At 39.6% G+C, this 19,431-nt stretch overlaps 3 protein-coding genes across 16 annotated transcripts; 2 read left to right on the forward strand and 1 right to left on the reverse strand.

Moving 5' to 3' along the window:
* Nucleotides 1–1,481: 1,481 nt before the first annotated feature.
* LOC115745790 (mitochondrial inner membrane protease subunit 2) lies at nt 1,482–5,296 on the forward strand. 11 transcript variants are annotated; one of them, XM_048271207.1, is made up of 6 exons: nt 1,482–1,658; nt 1,764–1,814; nt 3,103–3,351; nt 3,499–3,571; nt 4,096–4,258; nt 4,889–5,296. In XM_048271207.1, exons 3-6 carry the CDS (start codon nt 3,204–3,206, stop codon nt 5,012–5,014), a joined length of 510 nt encoding a protein of 169 aa, XP_048127164.1. In that variant the 5' UTR covers nt 1,482–1,658; nt 1,764–1,814; nt 3,103–3,203; the 3' UTR covers nt 5,015–5,296. The 11 variants fall into 11 exon arrangements, with proteins under 11 accessions (XP_048127164.1, XP_030537246.1, XP_030537251.1 ...); XM_030681386.2 differs by having other exon boundaries at nt 3,131–3,351; XM_030681391.2 differs by having other exon boundaries at nt 3,195–3,351.
* Nucleotides 5,297–10,835: 5,539 nt separating this feature from the next.
* LOC115745785 (putative serine/threonine-protein kinase) lies at nt 10,836–14,594 on the forward strand. 3 transcript variants are annotated; one of them, XM_030681382.2, is made up of 7 exons: nt 10,836–11,070; nt 11,173–11,318; nt 12,057–12,169; nt 12,254–12,464; nt 12,629–12,866; nt 13,293–13,443; nt 13,929–14,594. In XM_030681382.2, exons 2-7 carry the CDS (start codon nt 11,234–11,236, stop codon nt 14,286–14,288), a joined length of 1,158 nt encoding a protein of 385 aa, XP_030537242.1. In that variant the 5' UTR covers nt 10,836–11,070; nt 11,173–11,233; the 3' UTR covers nt 14,289–14,594. The 3 variants fall into 3 exon arrangements, with proteins under 3 accessions (XP_030537242.1, XP_048127143.1, XP_048127142.1); XM_048271186.1 differs by adding an exon at nt 11,885–11,973 and having other exon boundaries at nt 10,845–11,318; XM_048271185.1 differs by lacking the exons at nt 10,836–11,070; nt 11,173–11,318 and adding an exon at nt 11,328–11,847.
* A 792-nt stretch (nt 14,595–15,386) lies between these two features.
* LOC115745787 (clathrin light chain 2-like) lies at nt 15,387–18,243 on the reverse strand. Of its 2 annotated transcripts, XM_048271188.1 has the most exons (4): nt 17,824–18,243; nt 17,369–17,522; nt 15,616–16,002; nt 15,387–15,574 (listed from the first exon to the last, which is right to left on the reverse strand). In XM_048271188.1, exons 1-3 carry the CDS (start codon nt 18,234–18,236, stop codon nt 15,631–15,633), a joined length of 939 nt encoding a protein of 312 aa, XP_048127145.1. In that variant the 5' UTR covers nt 18,237–18,243; the 3' UTR covers nt 15,387–15,574; nt 15,616–15,630. The 2 variants fall into 2 exon arrangements, with proteins under 2 accessions (XP_048127145.1, XP_030537243.2); XM_030681383.2 differs by having other exon boundaries at nt 15,387–16,002.
* Between the last annotated feature and the right edge of the window lie 1,188 nt (nt 18,244–19,431).

Genomic DNA, 19,431 nt, shown 5'->3' on the forward strand with positions numbered 1-19,431 from the left:
TTTTAAATGGTTTTAAGGGTTTTTGTTTGATGTGAGAAATTAGGTTTTGGGATAGACATTCATTTTCGCAAATAGGGACACTAAGATAATTGATCTCAAGGTGCAAAATAGTCTCTAAAGGTAAAATTGAGGTATGTGTTTGGTATTTTCAAAAGTAGAGGTATGTAAGTATTCATTAGGTGAAAAGTAATGTACATTTTTGGTATTCTCTTATATTTTTTTTGTACAATGCCTATGAAATAGTACAGAAAAGTCAGACATGCTTGGATAAATTTTTGCTATTTATCTTTTATCTAATCTAAATCTTGTGGCAACCACATTTTAACATTTTTTTTATCCAAAAGATGCGATTTTTTCTTCTTTTTTTTGTAAACATAAGGGTCAAACTATATAAATTACAGTCTAAAATCTACAATCCTAACTTTATCACTAAACTAAACATGGGATAGTTCCCTAGTAGACTGCAAGTAGAACGTAGTTTCCAATTGCTTCGCTATATCAATATTGGCAAACATATCAACGGATCGATTACCTTCCTAAAAAATATGACAAATTTTAAACTCAGAAAGAGAGTCCAAGAATCTTCTAATATCTTTAAGAAGTGGCGGTCTAGTAGTATCCGTCATACTCTCCTAATTAACAAGTTCAATGATAGTTTTGGAGTCCATCTCGATGATGAATTATTGGAAACCATATTCTTTTGCAATGGTAAGTTCTAACCATAGTGCCCATAATTCAGCTTATGAATACAAACATATTCCAAGAAATGAAACTTTCTCATATAAATACCGACACATCAGTTGATCTATAATTTTCTCACAACTATTATAATATTAAAAAACCAGAGGAAAAAGGATAAATTGCTCTTTACCTTGTGAAAAAAATCAACAAACATGTTTTTTTTTTCAAATTTCAAATAAAAGCCTGAAATATCTTTATTTTTTCAAATAAGAGCTTCAAGTAGACTATTTCAAAAAAGACTTGTGCCCTCTTTATTTCAAAGAATAACATTATCAAAAGTATTTCAATCATTTATATTTTCTATGTACTTTTTTTTTTTCCTTTTTCCCCTCTAAAGAAGGGAAAGGCCATCGGCGAGGGCTGGGCGACCTCGTCCGGGCAAGGCAAGGCCTCCCTTGATGGCCGCAAGCGAGGACCGCCCTCGTCGGCCGTAGACAAGGCCGCCCAGCCCTTGCCGCTAGCGTTTCCATTCCTTGAGGGGAGGGGGGAGAAAAAAAAAAGAAAGGAAAAAAGAAAAATATTTAAAAAAATGTAAAGGACTAAAATACCCTTTGTTAGATCTTTTTTTTAAATAAAGGGAGCACTTCATGCCCTCGTTTAAGAAAATGAGTCTATTTTAGGTCCCTTATTTGAGAAAATAAGAGTATTTCATATCTTTATTTGAAAATTATTTTTTTTTAATTGAGAAAAGGAGGGACATTCCGCAATTAATCTATAGTATAGAGGCGAAAAAGAAAAATGGTGGCGAACTTCTTACGCTTCGTCTCCAGTTTGTTGCTGTAGCCCCGCCGCCGCGCAGCTCTGGTCAGTGAGGAGCTGTATAGTCCTCTCTCTCTCTCTCGTGACAGTTTTCAAGATTCATTGCCACCGTGTCCAATCCGTCAAGTCCATCGTCTTTGGCAGCACAGCCTAATTCGGTGAGTTTCTTTCATCACTTCCTTTGGCAGTTTCTCTGCGTTGGCCGCGTCGCAAGATTTTAGCATATCAGCCGCAGATGCTCTGAAATTTCGCTTCTTTCGTAGAAACTTTTGGTATCTGGTTGGTTCTCGAACGTGGGTATTTGACGACGATTGGTATTTCGACCTCTTCTCTACTGGGTTTCCAGCTTTTGTTCTTCTCTGATCATTGCGTTGATTTGATTGAGCTTTCCTGTAGTCTTCTTGCTTGTGCAATTTCCAGTAAATGGCGATTCGATTGTATATGCTTTGGGATTTGACTAGGCAAGGCCTGTCTGGCCTATTTTGACGTGAAATGGTGGTGATGTTACGGGTTCGTTGGGGAAATGTGGCTTGGTTTCTCGGTCGGCGATGCTTTATGGATATGTAGCTCGTCTCCTCTGTATTTCTGAGTATGGTGAGATATGTCATAGAGATATTTGGCTCGGTTTTAGTGTATTCGACTTTGAGTAATGGTTACATGGGTCAAATTTCACGCACAAGAATCCTAGATTACTGTTGAATTTTCTTTGCCCTCCTTGTCCGATATCTCGCCTGTGATGCATTTCTTCTTTGGTTGTTCTACTGCGAGTCAAGAGCAGTTTGACTCGCGTTTTCGCCAGCTATTGCTTTTTCCAGGAAGCAAGAATCTTTTACACCTAGGTGAGATATGAAATCAACCCAACCAATGCAACCACCGATGGCCACAATCAGATAACACAAGCTGTAAGAGAGGATTCAAAAAGAGTAGCAACACCGAAATCAATGTGGAACGTCGGAATCTACTAATCAACTTCAATAAAAAAACATGAGGTTCAACCACACATTGAACATACAACAAGCTCCCACTTGCGCAAGCTATTACGCCACCCAATGTGAATTAAAAAGCATGCGCTAACCACTCTATCTGAGAGCTAACATAACTTACTCAGAAGCTAGGTACAACCTTGTAGAAGAACAATTAGAAAACTCACACTTGTGCCCTCAATTTTGAATTCAAAAAGCGCAAAAATTTCGCTATCTTGGAGATCAAGGTTTCTAGATCAAATGAGTTCAGGTTTTCACAAATTTTATGTCACCAAAAAGATCTCTTTCTTCTGGGGCGTTGGTGGTAGATATTTGATGATGCAGGATTCTGAACTGGCTGCATATGGAAAATTCTCGCTGGCCTATAATATTCAGTTGAGCGATCGTCTCTCCATCTTGAGTGTCCTTTATTTTCATTTTGTTCCATAGTTAGGTCTATTCTAGATGACAAATTCTTGTCTTTGTGCTCATCCATTCTCTTAGCTTGAACTTGATTCTGGAAGTCACCAAGAATGTGCGAGTCTAATTCACGGCCTTTTCTGTATGCCTTTGTAAATTTTAACGTCCTTCTAGGGATTATTGCTTTCACTATCAAGGAATGCCAATGTGTTTCTGATAGGCACTTCTTGTTCATGTGGTGCTTGCAGTTGATCATACTGCATGATATAGATGGCTGGGAGTAGTTAATGAAGGTTGTCCAATTTACAACAGTACTTTGCTATGGGAACACGAAGCCTCTTATGGGATATCACAAAAAAGTATCTTACAGTTGGTTTGGTTGGGCTTACTATTTCAGATCGATATGCAAGTATAGTGTCTATTCGTGGCTCCTCTATGTCTCCTGCATTTAATCCCGGAAGTGACACCAGTTAGGTACCAGTGTCCTCTGATGTTTCTACAGATTGATTATTTGAAACATTATGAGCTCAGGGTCGCTCAAATTTTGGTGAGCTGATTTATTATCTTTATGCGTCTCTGTGTTTATGATGCTGACTGATGGTCGCTCCCAGTGCAGATGACTATGTGTTGTTGGAGAAATTCTGTCTTGATAAGTACAGATTTTCAGATGGTGATGTTGTAGTCTTCAGGTAGCTCTCTCTTTCCTTTTGTTGTTGCTTAATTTGTATTTCAAAATCAATGTACCTTACTGCTTAGGATCTGTGCTATCTGATCTGGTTATCTCACAATTACAAGATCCATGGACCAAAACATGCTGCAGATATGATATGTGAAATATCGATACCATAAACCACTGTTGACATTATGCACCTGAGGACCCTTGACTAAGCTCTCAGATTCAAGACTCAAGCTAGAACGGGCTAGAGTTAAAGACGTCATCAAACTATTAGAATCTAGTATTAGTTCATTAGCTGTCTTAGATTGTTGCCAAAAATGGTTTTGGTGTAGGGTCTCAAATATCTGACGTTGTCGTCGATTTCCTTGGAAATAGCAGGGGAGCTCATCATTGGATCTTCTTTTTTTCTTTTGGCAAATTTCGTCTTCTATCAAGGTCGTTGCAAATTTTAAATGCATTGAAATATGGTGATCATCTGTGTGACTACTCTATTTAGTGTCAATTTTGCTTCTGTAATCTGATTATGAAGTCTTGCAGCTCGCCTAACAATCACAAGGAGAAACACATAAAGAGGATAAGAGCATTGCCAGGTGACTGGATAGAAACACCTAATTTGGATGTGTTGAAAGTTCCGGAAGGACACTTTTGGGTTGAGGGAGATAATTCAGTTTCTAGTCTGGATTCAAGATCCTTTGGCCCGGTGAGTTGGCAGTCGTTTCTTACATTTAAACTTCCATATCATGGTTTATCTGATTCATATTGACTAACCACTAGCTGTGATTCAGTAAATGACAAGATAAATGTCCTGTCTCAATGATCTTCTAGTCTTTCTTTTCTTAATAGTATGGAGCAGTTGTACACAAGTCTTCACCATGGATGCTAAAAGAAAAAGTTTATTATCTTTTAAGCTAATCAAACAGTTACTCCAAAAACTGTGTAGAAAGTTCTGCATGATGGGACTCCATGTCTTTGGAACAACTAGTGGCTGGAGTTTTCAATTTGCGAGCTGAACGAGATTAGAAATGCTACAGATAACTAGTACCTTACATGTGTAGCTTTTATTTACTTCAAAGACTTTTTGTGCTTGCATTGATCCCTTTCCTTAGATGCGATCTTTTTGTAGTAATCTGTAGGAGTTTTATTTGTGCAACTTGTCTTTTCCTTGGTTTGAAGTTTACAATTTTGTTCTGTTGATTCTTCTCTGTAGATAATGTCAACATGCTTCTGATGAAGTGTGGAGGCTTAGTTGCATGTGGTTCATGCCATCTAAATGTGGTCTTGATGAAATCTTTCATTTTATTGAATGAATTTGATTCATTTCCATTGGCAGATCCCTCTAGGTTTGATTCGTGGAAGAGTGACCCACATTGTGTGGCCACCTAAGAGAATGGATCGCGTTGAAAGAGAAACTAATCAGCGTCTTTCCCCCATACAAGATAGGCCCAAATTCTACTGAGGCTGGAGTTATTCTGTTGATTGTCTTATGGGTTCTCTTCTAAGCATCAACCCGATTTTATACGCAGTTCTTTTTCATGAGTCAACCATTCAATTTTGGCTTCGTTCTGTGATTCTCAACTTCCTTTATCAGTTTTTGAAGTTCTCTGGTGTAAAACAGGCTATTGTAAGTTTCTTTCTTCTGTTTCATATCACCAATTTTCTACTTCAAGAGATTAGTCAATATTTTTGGAGAAACAGGAGGAAATTTTTTTAATGTTCATGTTAGGCATCTGTTGATTCATTCAATTTCTAAAAGACAAGTGCTCGCTCATCGTCAGTGTTTTGCTCCTCCAATTCTTGTCATGCCTTGAAGACTGACTTTGTGCATTTGATTCACATATATACAAAGTCATTTGATTCACACACACACACACACACACACACATATATATATATATATATATATATATATATATATATATAGGGTCTGACACATTTTGTATGTTTTGCTGAAATCAGATTTGGGTTAAGAATCTTTTGGTCTTTAGTTGCTCAAAAAAAGAGGATTTGGGCTTTCAAGTTTCAACTTTGATTGAACAGCTTCAAGCGAACGATGATTCTCCTCTGCAGATTTGAAGTTCCCAAGCCAAAACAACGACATTAAGAGCAAAGTGGATATGGTGTTGAAACCTGATCTTTTGTGCTTTTCCTTTTGGTTTTGGCTGAAATTCTCGTGCATGACACAGTGAAATTTTAGATTAAGTTTCTTTCAAGCTTGTTGACCAACATTCAGGGTCATACCTTCAGTATGATTACGGAGTGAACTTCTCGACTTAAAAATCTTTGGTCGGGCTCAATAGAACAAACCCGCGACGGTACTCGATTAACTTTTGGTTTTGCTTGGTTGTGAACTTGTTACACCCAAGCATGGTGTCTCGTTCGTCTGAATTCGACCGCTGTTTCCGCATCCCTCGGCCTCGAGTCCGCGAACCAAACAGGCAAAATCGAGGCAGTTGGGTTGATGTGTTTCAAACATAGAATTTCCCTTGTGTGAGAGGAATGGCTGGTGTTCATGTAAGTTGCTGGGTTCTGTGCTTGTGGAGTTGGGAAGTCCGGACTTTGTGTTAGCTCTCTGCTTTGTCTTTGCTTCCCATTTGGTTCCGTTTGTTCGAATCGGCAAAATCGAGTCCGCTTGAAATCATATTGGTCCGAATGGCATCGAACCCGCCCCGTTCGAGCCCAGTCCGAGATTGGATCAAGTGGATCAATTTCAAGTGCACAAAAAAGCTGGGTAGAGCCTGTCTGAGCTTTAACGCCCAATGTAGGAAAATTATCCAAAATGTCCTAAATCTATTGCAATTGTGCAAATTTAGTCTTCAATTTTTTTTTTATTGATTCATTCTTAAACATTTTGTAATCGTGTTGATTTAGTTCATTTGGTTGGTCGACATTGATGTGACAATTTTTTAATAGTATTTTAATATTTTTTCAATATTTTATTTATTTATTTAGGATTTGCTTTGGTAGCCCTGCCGACCATTGGCCAAGGGCCGGCGACCTTCGCCAAACCTTGGGCAAGGGTTTGCAGCCGTCGCCCAAATTTGGGCGACGGCCGTGAGCCCTCGCTCGCTTCTAGCGAGGGCCGCAGCTGACAAGGGATCGGGACCCTCGCCCGGGGGTTAACGGAGGTTGTCGATCCAAACCCTTAAAAAAGAAAAATAAAAAAAGACATAGTTTTTTGAAAACAATTAAAAATTCAAAAATTATTTAAAAAATTACCACGTCAACACCGATCGGCCAAGTGAATTGAATTAGCACAATTGCAAAAATTTTAAGATTCAATCAGCAAAAATAAAATTAGGATTGAGTTGATACAATTACAATAGGTTTAGAATTTTTTTGGTAATTCTCCTCGTGCAATGCCTATGTTATCGAATTGAGTACAATCTAATCCCCGCCCCGTCTCCTACGCTAGACATGCCCTCAAAGTTCAAATGCATACTTTGTCCGTTCTTCTTCCTTGTGACGGAAAATGTTATGATGATCGCAAAATGTCGTACCGACTCTCGTGTGTTCCGAGTACTAGCAAGACCAAGAACTTAAATGAAAGCATTTTCTTTTCTTTTTTTTGGACAGAGAATGAAAGCATTGCGCAAGTATGGAAAAATGCATAATTCCCAGTAAAAATTCTTCTCCGGCTGAAGAACGTCGAATGATTAAGACCTGGAAAAAGGAATCTTAACATCGTCGAACTTATTGAGTTTCCCATGCGTTGACTTTCTAATTTGCGGGTGCCGGCAAGAAGAATTTCGATTGTCTGAAACGACAAGAAAGGCCTGTCGGTGTCCAGCTTCATGGGACCCCACCAGAATATATATATATTTTTTTTTGGCATTCCTTAAATAAGGCTTTTTTAATTGGAAATTATTTGGGTGGTTATTGAATAATCAAATAAGGCGGTGCTACAATAATTTAATTATCCCGAGATGTTCTTAACCACTACTTAAAAAATTGAGAATTTCCTCATTAGATGGATTAAAAAGTGTTTTGGAGTACAATGAGACTTGTTAATGAATAGGTTTGAACACATCGAAGCGAAAAGGACTTTCAAGTCCGGTCGTTCCTTTCCGACCAAACCACATAAACGAAAAAAATATTAAAAAAAAAAAAGGGAGAGAGAAAAGTGGAGTCTTCTCTGTTGTCACCGACATGAAAAATTTGAAATAACAACTATGATCACAGGTCATGCTTCGAGGAAATTGTCTAATCGATCCTAAATTTATTGTTAAAATGTCAATTCAATTATAAAATTTCTAACTTTGTCGACGTGACAATGTTCCACGTAGGACAGCTCGCGATGACTGGACTATCACGTCGGCAGCTTCCGACGAAAATTGATCGGAATCACTATATTGAAACTTCGCGCAAAAATTGAGGGCTAAGTTGCATTACTGAATTGATATTGATATAATAGATTTACGATTTATTAGATTATTTTCTAAGATCATAGGCTCGAGGGAGCAAGGAAAAATACATTTACCAAAGGCGTTTTTTTTTTTCCATCATTGAAAAAGCGAGATCTATTTCTTTTTATTCCATGTCACCATCCGCAGTCGTCGTTTTTTCTTTATAGGGGGAGCTTAGATCTCCTCAAACATCAACCTCGACCGTACGCAAAACGTGAAAGAAAATAATAATTAATGCTCTGTTTGTTTTGCAGAAAAATGATTGATTTAGAGAGTATTTTCCTAAAAACAATAGCTTATATAACTATCCTCCTCGACCGAATCACGATACATCATCTCTTCCATCATTTTTCCTCACAAAAAGTTCTTTAGCTACACTTAACAATGAACCACTAAATTTTACTCATTTTGCAAATTTTTTTCAGGCATAGGACGACACCATTATGCCTCCCAATTCTCCTCAACGTAATCGTGGAGTCCGTTCGGGACGTCTTTTACCTTTTTTTTTCTCTAGAGTTCGGCTATTATTGAATGCAAAAAAAAAAAAAAAAAAACACCGTAAATTCCACCAAACTGTAGAAATACTAAGAAGTGAAATTATATATAGCTGTCTTATAATCTATGGAGTTTTAAGGATTGTTTGACAATGATAATGGTTCTGTTTCTTGAAACAAAAAAAAACTATGAGAAACATGTTTTGGTAACATAAAAATTCCGATTCTAATTCTATTATCGGAAACAGTTTTGGAGCGAAAAAATAATTAAAAAAATTGATTCTGAAAAAAAGAATCCTTTTTGAGAATCACAAAAAAGAATAAATGTTCAAATCTTTTAAAAAGATTATGTCCACGTTGGCTTTCACGTGGACTTCTAAACTTTAAAAAAAGATTAATTAAATTTGAAAATTTACTAACAATTAGTTTTTTTAAATACATTTTTTTAAGTTCTTTCGCTGCTTGCTTTGCTCGCTAAGAGCTTTCTTTTCTTGCCAAAGTTAGGAGCGGAAGGATGGAATAAAGAGAGAGAAGGACATTTTTTGACAAGGTTACTATCTTTTTGTGAGAATTGCTGTCCTAAGAACCATCGGGGTTCGTGCCGGTTTGTAGTCATTTAAACCAAATATTTTTAGAAGATCAAGAGCATATTTCTTCTTAGTGATCTTCATTCCACTGCATGGGCGCTCAACCCGTATGGCCAAAAAAGACTTTAGTTCAAAAATAAGTTTTAAAATTTAACGAAAAAAGGTTGAAAATTTTAGAAAGGGGGAATTAAAAAAATTAAAAAATTACACAAAATTTAAAAAGATTTAAAAATTTAAAAAAGAATTATCGCTACCCGATTGTTCTTAAGAGAAGAAATTTTGTATAGTTATCAAACGCGCTCCGATTCTTTAAAAATCATCTAAGAAATATAATAAAAAAATATGATTCTAATCAAAATTATGTTTTCGAATTAGAATCGTTGCCAAACATAATTTTAATATGTTTTTTCCATTTTCGAATTTTTTGGAGGGAAAGTAAGAAGTGAGAAATTGTACTTTAATATGAGCCAAATTTTTGCTGTTGCTAGTCAATGCACATTGATGTGTAATTGTCATCAAAAGCCACGTCAGAGAAGAGTTGACTTCCAATTATTTTCGTTGTCATGGTACTCTTACATTGGTCAAAAGATCAAAAAGAGACAGTGCGCATCCACGTGTCAGCATGGCCAGTGTTTGCTGACGTCACTGCTGTCGAAGGCTACGTGTGAAAACGTCACAAGCTGAAAACACAGTGAATAAATTGAAAAAAAAAATCGGACAAAAAAAATGTAAAAAAAAAAAAAGAGACATAGATCCAGAGTTGCCTTTTTAGAATGAGAATTATTTTTTATTTTTATGGAATATGCATTCCTTTTGATCTTGACGAGGAATGCCAATATCAAACATTTGGGGAAGGAAATGAGATGCGGAATCACTATTTTGTTCCAACCTCCGCTTTTCAAATGCGATCAGATTTGGAAAATCAAAGGCTTTTTGTGTCAATTCGAAATTCTCGAACCACCCATGTCATGTAGGGTTATGATCAACTTCCCAATCACAATATGGATTTCAAGTATCGCCCGGAAAATCTCGTAAGGTGACAGATCGGTAGTCACCTTTGAAGACAAGTTATAATCATTCTATTATTATACTTCTATTAACCTGGGTAAATTTTGAACTTTTGCTTAATTCAATCGAGACGCGTCTGGAAATTCACTTGAAAAAACTGTCCTCGTCCAAAAGACTGAGTCCGATTTTTTTTTTTTTCGTTATAGATTACTTTGGGGTGACCAATTCCACAATTTTATGATTACACCAAGTTAGAAAAATCACTGATGAGATGATGGAGTCTACTCATACAATCCTAAAACCATTCTTCCATGAACGAGAAATGGGTGTGGTACAAGTGTCATTGTCTTGCAGAGGCTAACCGCGGGAGGTGGTTGAACTGGGTTGGTTGAAGAAAGCGGTGGTGGGTCACTCCCTCAAGTAGCCGAGGCACCATTCGGTTATGTCTCCACGGAATCGATTAACCGATATCTGCACCTGTCATGTGAAAAGGGTTCTGCCGTCTGCCCAACACTTTCCTCAAGAGCACAGCTGAAAAGCACCAGGACGAGGTCACCATCAATGGGGGTCTTCCGATGGAGTCCAAAAGCTTTGATTTTTAAGCCGGCCCCTTTCTACTGGGGTGTTTCCACGGGTGCTTCGTAAAGGGAACTCTGTAAATTTCTTGATGGCCGGGAGGAAGAGGATGAATAAAACTCACCCGTTAATCGTTGTAATATGAGGTTTGGTACGAGAGAGTCCAAAAGACCAGAAGATCTGTCCTGGGTAAACAATAGAACTATCCTCTCTCTCTGTCTCTCTCTCTCTCTCTCTCATCGTTGTCAAATGTTTTTGGGGGGCAATCTCTCTTTTGCACGTATTCTTTCCCATTTATACCAGCAGAAAAGAAAGGAGGGTATTCACATGGTTCTTTCTTGTTTTTCCAAGATACAGATTCTTCTGTTCACCCTTTCTCTCTGCAATTTGTCCTGCAAATTCTTCCAACGTCTGGCTCTGTTTCTTCAGCAGTTTGGAAGTCAGGTCAGAGCAACTGACGTTTGCCCTTTTTCTTTTCCGTTCAAGTTTTGAGGTTGGATTCGCTGAATTTTGAAAGCTGTCCGGTTGTATTTTGGGTCTGTTCAGGGTGGAGAGGACAAGGAGATGAGGTGAAAAATGGAGGTGGCTGGGCACTGCACGTAGAGAGATGAGCGAAGCAATGAGTTGTGGTTGCTTTGGTGGGTTCAATATCTGTAAACGAAATAGCAGCCCGGCTCAGGCCGAGGGAGATGGTAAGCATGCCAAAAGTTCTTGTGCTTCCAATTTTCAAATGCAGGATGATAAAATCTCACTCTTTTCCTTCTTTAACATCTTGGGCTGTTTCTTTCTCTCTCTATTTCTTTAACATGGGGTTTCTTGAGCAAAGACTTTGAATCAAAGCTGATTGATGTCCGTATGATGCCTAATTGGCATCATCATCATCATCATCATCTCTAAGAGCTTCCGAGGATATGAAAAATTGGTTTATGGGAGAATTTTCGGGCAAAGAAAGAAATTTTCTGCACATCCTTACGTCATCACAAGTATCCGTTCTGATGTTTCTTGAGGGCACTTTATGCAACTAGTGTGGTCTTGCTTAATAATCACGATCCTGGTTCTGAGTTCATTATATCGAAAGGCAAGCTTGGTCAAAAGCTGTAGTCTTTATGATTGTGGCTTCACTTACAGGTTTCGAGTTGGTATAAGTGTATCTAAGTCGAGTTACTGGCCAAAATTAATGGCATGTTTCCTTTTGATGCATGAACGGGGCTGGCTGCAAAAGTAATTCAGATTACTTAGTTCGACTTTCGATTTGCAGCATTCTATGCTTAGCAAAGCTCAAATAACAACCCATGCTTGTAGAGGAGTCTGCCAGCTGAATCAAGATACCCATGAATGCAAATTTTGGTTTTTTTTAACTGTATCATAAATTATACCACGGAGCTGATCATTTTCTACTGTTCCTCTGTAATTCGTTTTACCTTTTACAGAGATTCCGACCAACAACGTGAGGCTTTTCTCTTATCATTCATTACGATCGGCAACCAGGAACTTCCATCCGTCAAATAGAATTGGAGGAGGTGGTTTTGGAGTTGTCTATAAGGTGAGCCGATTGAAGTATCTGTTGAATCATGGGACAGCAAAGGATGTCCTTAGGTGCTGATAGTTATTTTGCACGGTGTCACAGGGAGCTCTGAGAGATGGTACTCAAGTTGCGATTAAGTCCCTTTCAGCAGAATCTAAGCAAGGAACGAAGGAATTCCTAACAGAGATCAACATGATATCGAATATTCATCATCCAAACCTCGTTGAACTCATTGGCTGTTGTGTGGAGGGCAAGAATCGAATGTTGGTGTACGAGTACCTGGAGAACAACAGCCTCGCTAGTGTCTTACTCGGTGATTCTCATATATCTGAATTTGGTGCATACTTCAAAGTCTGTGATCCTTATATGTGATTGAGCAGACATCTTTTCTTGACTTGAACTATAATTTCCTAAGTACATTTTCAGCACAAAAATTCAACTATTCAACTTGTATCAATTCCCAGTTTTGTAATGCAGGTTCAAAAAGCAAGCATGTCATTCTGAATTGGCCTCAGAGGGCTGCAATTTGTCTGGGTACGGCATCAGGCCTTGCCTTTCTTCATGAAGAAGCCAAACCGCCCATCGTCCACAGAGACATTAAAGCCAGCAATGTACTTCTTGACGGAGACTTTCATCCAAAAATCGGAGATTTTGGGCTGGCAAAGCTATTCCCAGACAACGTCACCCATGTGAGCACTCGAGTAGCAGGAACAGAGTAAGAGTAATTATTATTGTGCTTCACATCCCTCATGGCATGCCTCTCGCTCGGAACTTTTTCACAGTTCATACTTGTAGTGTAGGTTTTCTCAGAATCTACTAAGGTGGCTATTATTAACCGAGATGGGTGGTTTTTCTCATTTCCCTCTGTTCTTTTTTGTTTAAAAGTAGATTGAACCGGATGTGTAGTTAGCACTCGCAACAAATGTGGTTATCTCCTTTTTATCATTTGGGATGTTTTCAGGGAAAGAATGAACTCACCAGAAATAGTATCCTTCTCTCTGATATACATGTCTCTTGCCTTTGACCACATATCCTTACGTGAGATCACTATTGAGTTAACCCAAACACATCCGGCTAAACTTTGTTCTGTTAACCTCATGGCTTTATGGCTATGTGATTTGTCTCTCTTGGTTTCTCACAGAGGTTATCTGGCTCCAGAATATGCACTCTTAGGCCAGCTGACCAGGAAGGCCGATGTGTTCAGTTTTGGGATACTCGTGCTCGAAATAGTTAGCGGCAGAAGTAGTAGCAAAGCCGCCTTTGGGGAGGAACTCATGATTTTGGTGGAATGGGTATGTTTCTGGAGTAAGTACAGAAAAGTTCACAATTCAGATGATTTACCTGTGTTTCTTATGCATTTTTTATCTGGAGCATGGATGATACTCTATAGCAACTCGAGACTCTTAATTGAAGTGTCCTTACTTACAATAGCTGTTTTGCATCTTTTAGGCTTGAGGTTGTGCTAGCCACAGCAGTGTACAAGTTTGTTACGAGTACAATAGTAGTATGATTCTGGTATATGCTGACATATGGTCGATAATTGAGTAGTTAATAATCATCTAGTTTGTGTCTGGGAAGAAGCCGTGCATTGAGATTTGTTCTAATGTTTTTAATTGGAATGACAAGATTGCACGTATGTTATTTTAGCTAGTCCCGTGTATTGGTTTTTCAATTTTTATGGATTGGAATGGCTTATGATATGGGTATAAACATCCCTACCTCAGACCCTGCATAGATTGGTCTGTGCATATGCTGACCAATGCTTATCACTGAGCAGACATGGAAACTAAAAGAGGAACAGAGACTTCTAGACATTGTCGACCCAGAGCTGGCGGAATTTCCGGAAGATGAGGTGTTGCGCTACATCAAGGTCGCGCTCTTTTGTACTCAAGCAGTTTCGAACCAAAGACCAACAATGAAGCAAGTGTTGGAGATGCTTTCAAAAACTGTCAACCTGAAAGAGGAGTTGCTGACGGAGCCCGGCGTATATAGGAGGAACTATTCTAGGCAGTTAGCCGGCGGTGGCGCCTCTTCTTCATCGTCTTCTCAGGCCCATAAGGGTAAACAGGCACGCAATCCACAGGGCGCCTTGACTCAAACTAGCTTCCACAGTGAGAGCCTAATACTTCCGAGATGATGATTACTTGTTACCAAATGAACATGCGCAGCTCCGAAACCCAAGTACCCGAATTTTCCCCCGGCCTTGACTTGGCAATTGTTCATACTCCTTAGTATTTCTTCATCCTAATGATGCTCTCGATAAGAATCGGTTTCTGAGTGAGTAGGTACCAGAGTGCATATGGATTGAGGATAACTAGATAAGATTTTTCATTTTGGTGAATAACACTCTTTTAGAACCTCTGTACAGGCATTGTTGATTCATTCATCTGTATACGACTTCAAGAAATGGTTCACCAATAAAACAAAAGTCAGTTTCGTGATATCGACTGCTCTCTTTTCGTTTGTGTCGATCACCTAAATTGCTCTTCGCGTTTGCATTGCGTGAAAAGGCGAAGAATTGACATACGGCAAGAGCGAGGTTTTCTTAGGTACCTTTCTAGATGCCCTTCTCTAACAGGGACGGAAACAAATATCGGTAGGAAAGCGACACCATATATCGATTCAGCTGTTGACATCTACGATGCTTGTCCTGTATCTCTGTTTCGATAGGGAATGGAGTTCTGGTAATAGGAATCCAGACACCAGAAACTAACCGGATGGCCGTAAAAGAAAGAAAGGCAACGAGGAACAAAGAGGATTCTTCAAGTATGTCTATGACTACATTGGTTTGGTTTTCTATGGTTAGCTTGTCCTCCTATGAAAACCTTGATGCTAGTTATCATAGATGAGCCATCGGCTATAAGAACCATTTGAAACTAGAAACGAATTAAATGCACGTTGACACCACATTCGGTTCCAAACACAAGGCGCTAGATTTCCAAATCAGCAATCTGAGAACCATCCCTCACCACCGAAAGCGCCTTCGCCAACAATAACTGCCGTTCTGCTAGGAGGGTTGTGCCGTCTAATTCGCAAAGAAATGCTTATGGACAAGTTTTCACAGATAAAGCAACCATGTACCACACAGCCCTTGTTGAAGTGAAGATATCAGAACCACGCCTTGGACGAAGCATATTCGTGTTATTTTGTAATGGACTTGGTAGTTTTATGTTTCACAAACCTTGCCCGTCGGAGAACTCTAAAAAACTGAAACAGCATGGTACTGGACAAGAAATCTTAAAGCCAGAGACTATATAAACACAAAAACACACCAGAACATTAAGCCTGACAAAACTGATACTAAAAGTGCAAGGGCTAGAGTTCTTTTCTAAATTCTGAACAGAAAAAGACTGAATCTACACGACATGCACATAAACTGACGTTCTATGATTTACTACACTTGAACTTAACATCCCTGACCTTGATCTATAACACTGCAATACTAGCAACCACAAATTGCACGTCTGCACCAAGAGCGCTCAAGCAGTAGATGAAACCTTGCGAGCAGCTGCAGCAGTAGCATTAGAGGGAGCTTGAGCAGTCGGGGCTGCACCAGCAGCCAGTGCACCTGCTTTAGCATCTTTTTTAGATTCTGTTGCTTCTGGTGGGATAGGTTTCATGTGGGGAGGAGTACTGTGCTTAAGCTTGATAAGTAGCTGACGCATCCTCGAGAGATCTGTGGGCTTCCCTGGTTTTGGCCCCTGCATAACCATGATGGAGGGCTTCTTCTCCTTCTCCTTCTTACCCCTTTTCTCAATTGTCGGAACTTCACGGGGTATGAGGTCTGCAATTGACTTCCAATAGTCCTTCTCAGCTTCGGCATGGAACTTCTGCTGGTTGGCCACGAATAACTGGCAACACAAATATAAGGCAAAAAAACAGAATTGACTGCACAGCAGCTAAATAGAAGATTCTAGTTCCAAAGTGTTACGAGTATATCCAATGTCACTTAAATATGTGGTGGTGGGGAGCCTCATGTTCAAGTAGTCTCAATCCGACTAATAGTTTAAGCTTTTGGGTCGAACTTTTTAATAACGTATCAGAGTCCAGTCCCGCATTCATGCCCCGATTAGGATTATCATTTATTTTGCGCATGCTTCCTGTTTATCTCATTTCCTGTTCTTATACTCCCCAATCATTTCATTTGGGGTTGCCCGTGAGGGGTGCTAAAGTATATCCTACATTGCTTAAACACGATACTTGTGCCAAATAGACATGTAGCTTCCTCAACCTGATAACTTTTTAAGTCTTTTTTGTCAGAATCACTAACACAAAGAAAGGGAGACTTATGCAGTGTTTTTATTTTCCATTCCTTCTGCTTCCCGGAGTCCTATCTATCCAGTAGGTAGAAGACTATACCAAAAACATTTCTTACATCAGAAAATTTTAAGCTTGCCATCCACTGAGAGATCGATACAAAGAGAAAGGAGCATACAGAAATCATGCCATTAATGGATAAAACCGTGAAAGAGTCAAGGAAGTGGAACACTAGAGCTTCAGTACTTATGTTTGGCTCTACACGACCTTTTGCAAAAAGAATGTAGATTTAAAGATAGTGTCATGAGCTTTTACCATTTCTATTTTCAAGTACGAGAAGCAAATAAAATAGGTATTTAAATGCTTAGCTCTCCTCAAACTCTATCGAATATGCAACCAAGGATCAATTGGAAAGGACTTATAAAAACTTAAAAAAGGCTGATCCATAGATGATGTACAGTCCACCAAGTTTTACAGACCTACAGGATGTTTGTGGCTGCTACGATCTCTCGCAAACATCTCGAAACAATCAAAATTCAATATTAAGTCCGATCAAACCCAACAGTCTGACATTAGTCAACAGCGAAGTTTTCCATAGGTCAAGTCTATCATGCAAACAGAGTCCTTAAGAAAGAGAGTTCTCCACAGAAAGATCTATTTGTCCAGAATAGGTAAAACTTCCAAGGTTTTGTGATCTCTCATAATTTGAAACAAAGGGAATAAATCCTGGGTTCGACTGAAAGGAATCTAAGCCTCTGATCTTATTAGTATATACAACCTTCCGATTCACTAAATCGCATAAAACACTTGCAAGATCCGACCGAGCATACCCGAGCAAAAAAGAGAAGAAAAGAGCTGTCTTTTCCACATGAGCTCAGATTCATATGTCAATTAACTGATCTGTTCTACCACAGGATCATATTTTTAGCCGAAACAAGAAACTTCATACGAATTCACTACCTTCTCCCTTTCTCTATTGGAAGACTTGCTGTTCTCCACTGATATGCTGCTCTTCTGGTAGAATTCTATCTTGTATTGCTCCGCCTCCTCGATGATCTGCACCAGCAACTCTTTCTCCCTCTTCTCCTTCTCCTCCAACCTGATCGCATTTTGCCTGAAAATTGCATCCCAAGTCTTCATCAATCACATAAACATGAAGTTATCCATTCATTTCTATTCAATGATTACTCTGAAAAGCGAGTCGTTTTGGTGCTCCTAAATTATCATCATCTGCTTAACACCCAAAACAAAGACTGAGAAGCATCTATAGTTTTGATTCTACGCAGTTCGAGCTGTACTATAGTCAATCTATTAACACTGATCAAAAGCTCAAGTTCATCAATTTCTCTCTCTCTCTCTCTCTCACAACTGATGAATTGAAACGCTATCAAACACCACAAAAAGAGTTCACCCACCTCCTCCACTCTCTCAGAGCAAACCCTTCCTCCGGCTGCATGTTCGCCGGAGGCGGCAGGATCGGCCCGTCCGGCTCACCAAAACCCCCCTGGAAACCCTCGCCGCCCCGCTCCGGAGAGAACCCGCCGCTCCCGGCGTACATCGGAGCCGGAGGAGGAGAATCCGCCGCGGCCGCCTGAGACCCGAACACATCCTCGGCCGACCCGTACGACGGGGCATTGAACTCCGGCGGCGGGTCGGCTTCGTAGCCGAACCGCTGCGAAGGAAGGCGAGGGTCGTACCCGACGTAGCCGTCGCCGTCGAAGGGCCGGGCCGACCCGGCGGTGGGCGACTCTTCGCCGGCTAAGGAGGTCATCGCTGATTTCCCCTCACGCGACGGAAAGGTTCCGGGGATTAGCGGAGAGATAATCATGCTTGGTGCTCGCCAGTTAATCGGTTCGAGCGGTGGGCGCTCGTGGTTATCCGGTGCAGTCTCGCGAACTGACGCGGGACACGTGGCGGTTTATTATTGGCTAAAGCTTTGGAAAGTCAAACACAAGCACGAGTGATGACCTCTTGACTGGGGGATTTTGAGGGAGTGCAGCGTGGAGCTTAGTGCAGGTGATCACAGGTTCCTCTGCAGACAGCGCCACCTTTTCGGTTGACTGTCCGCGCCACTCCAAACGCCAAAAAAAAGCAGAGCGTGGCTACGAACTTCTCGAGCGTCACTGGAATGCGCCACGTGTCCTCATTTGATTGGCCAATTCTATCGTATTATTTGTTCATGTTATGGAGGTAATCCTCGAAATTTAAGTTTACATATTAGACGTGGCTTCTATACGTAAGGTGTCTTACTTAGCACATAAATATTTTTAAATTTGCGGTTACGACGTTTTGTATATTCCACTTTTTAACCAAATTTAATGAGATCCGAAAAGAAAGTGTTTCTGATGTCTCTCGTTCTTTTCCGAATCTTAGACTGTCCCCGAATTATGGAGTCGTGATTGCGAAACTGCCAAAGTCGTCATCTCCCTTAACTACTTCACTAAGCTAGGATTAACTTTTAGATGTGAGGTAACTATGGTCATTTAAGAGGTGGTAACCAAATTCGAAGAATTGAGTTTGCATTCGCGCAAATGAAACGAGATAGAGGCGTTGATCACGTGTACGATAGATATACAACAAAAGTTAGAAAAGTGAAAATGTTCTCAATTCAATACTTAAGGCGATAATATTACTCGAGTTTAATTTTAATTTTGTTAATTTGGAAAAGTTGCTTATTAAATTACGAAAACGTGAAAATTCGACACATCAATAGGTTATGTCGACATTTAAGCAAATATGTTTATTGCTACCCCTTGTACTATTTAGCCTACAAATTTTATTCTGTCGAAATTCAGCCTACAAATTAAAGAGCTAGACAATACATTAGTTTAGACTAACCAAAGGATCAAGCCATGCCATGTTAAGATTCTATGTCGATTTAAATGGCTGCCGGTAAAATTAGTAAAAATAGAGAGAAAGAAAGAAATAAACTCTTATTATCATCACCCACCGCGGGCATGGCGTGTTTGGTGAGAATCGAACCCCTTTCGGTAGTTAGGGGTTTGAAACTCTCCAATTACGTT

The sequence above is a fragment of the Rhodamnia argentea genome, chromosome 10 (assembly GCF_020921035.1).
Source record: "Rhodamnia argentea isolate NSW1041297 chromosome 10, ASM2092103v1, whole genome shotgun sequence".
NCBI lineage: Eukaryota > Viridiplantae > Streptophyta > Magnoliopsida > Myrtales > Myrtaceae > Rhodamnia > Rhodamnia argentea.

Bases quoted from the DNA above. Each gene is read 5' to 3' on its own strand.
- LOC115745790 (XM_048271207.1), top strand. From the start codon at position 3,204: ATGGGAACACGAAGCCTCTTATGGGATATCACAAAAAAGTATCTTACA. The intron at 3,572-4,095 runs GTAGCTCTCTCT...GAAGTCTTGCAG, and splicing joins GGTGATGTTGTAGTCTTCAG to CTCGCCTAACAATCACAAGG. The intron at 4,259-4,888 runs GTGAGTTGGCAG...TTCCATTGGCAG, and splicing joins ATTCAAGATCCTTTGGCCCG to ATCCCTCTAGGTTTGATTCG.
- LOC115745785 (XM_030681382.2), top strand. From the start codon at position 11,234: ATGAGCGAAGCAATGAGTTGTGGTTGCTTTGGTGGGTTCAATATCTGT. The intron at 12,465-12,628 runs GTGATTCTCATA...TTTGTAATGCAG, and splicing joins CCTCGCTAGTGTCTTACTCG to GTTCAAAAAGCAAGCATGTC. The intron at 13,444-13,928 runs GTATGTTTCTGG...ATCACTGAGCAG, and splicing joins TCATGATTTTGGTGGAATGG to ACATGGAAACTAAAAGAGGA.
- LOC115745787 (XM_048271188.1), bottom strand. From the start codon at position 18,236: ATGATTATCTCTCCGCTAATCCCCGGAACCTTTCCGTCGCGTGAGGGG. The intron at 17,523-17,823 runs GTGGGTGAACTC...TGCAATTTTCAG, and splicing joins GCTCTGAGAGAGTGGAGGAG to GCAAAATGCGATCAGGTTGG. The intron at 16,003-17,368 runs GTAGTGAATTCG...TTGTGTTGCCAG, and splicing joins CCAATAGAGAAAGGGAGAAG to TTATTCGTGGCCAACCAGCA.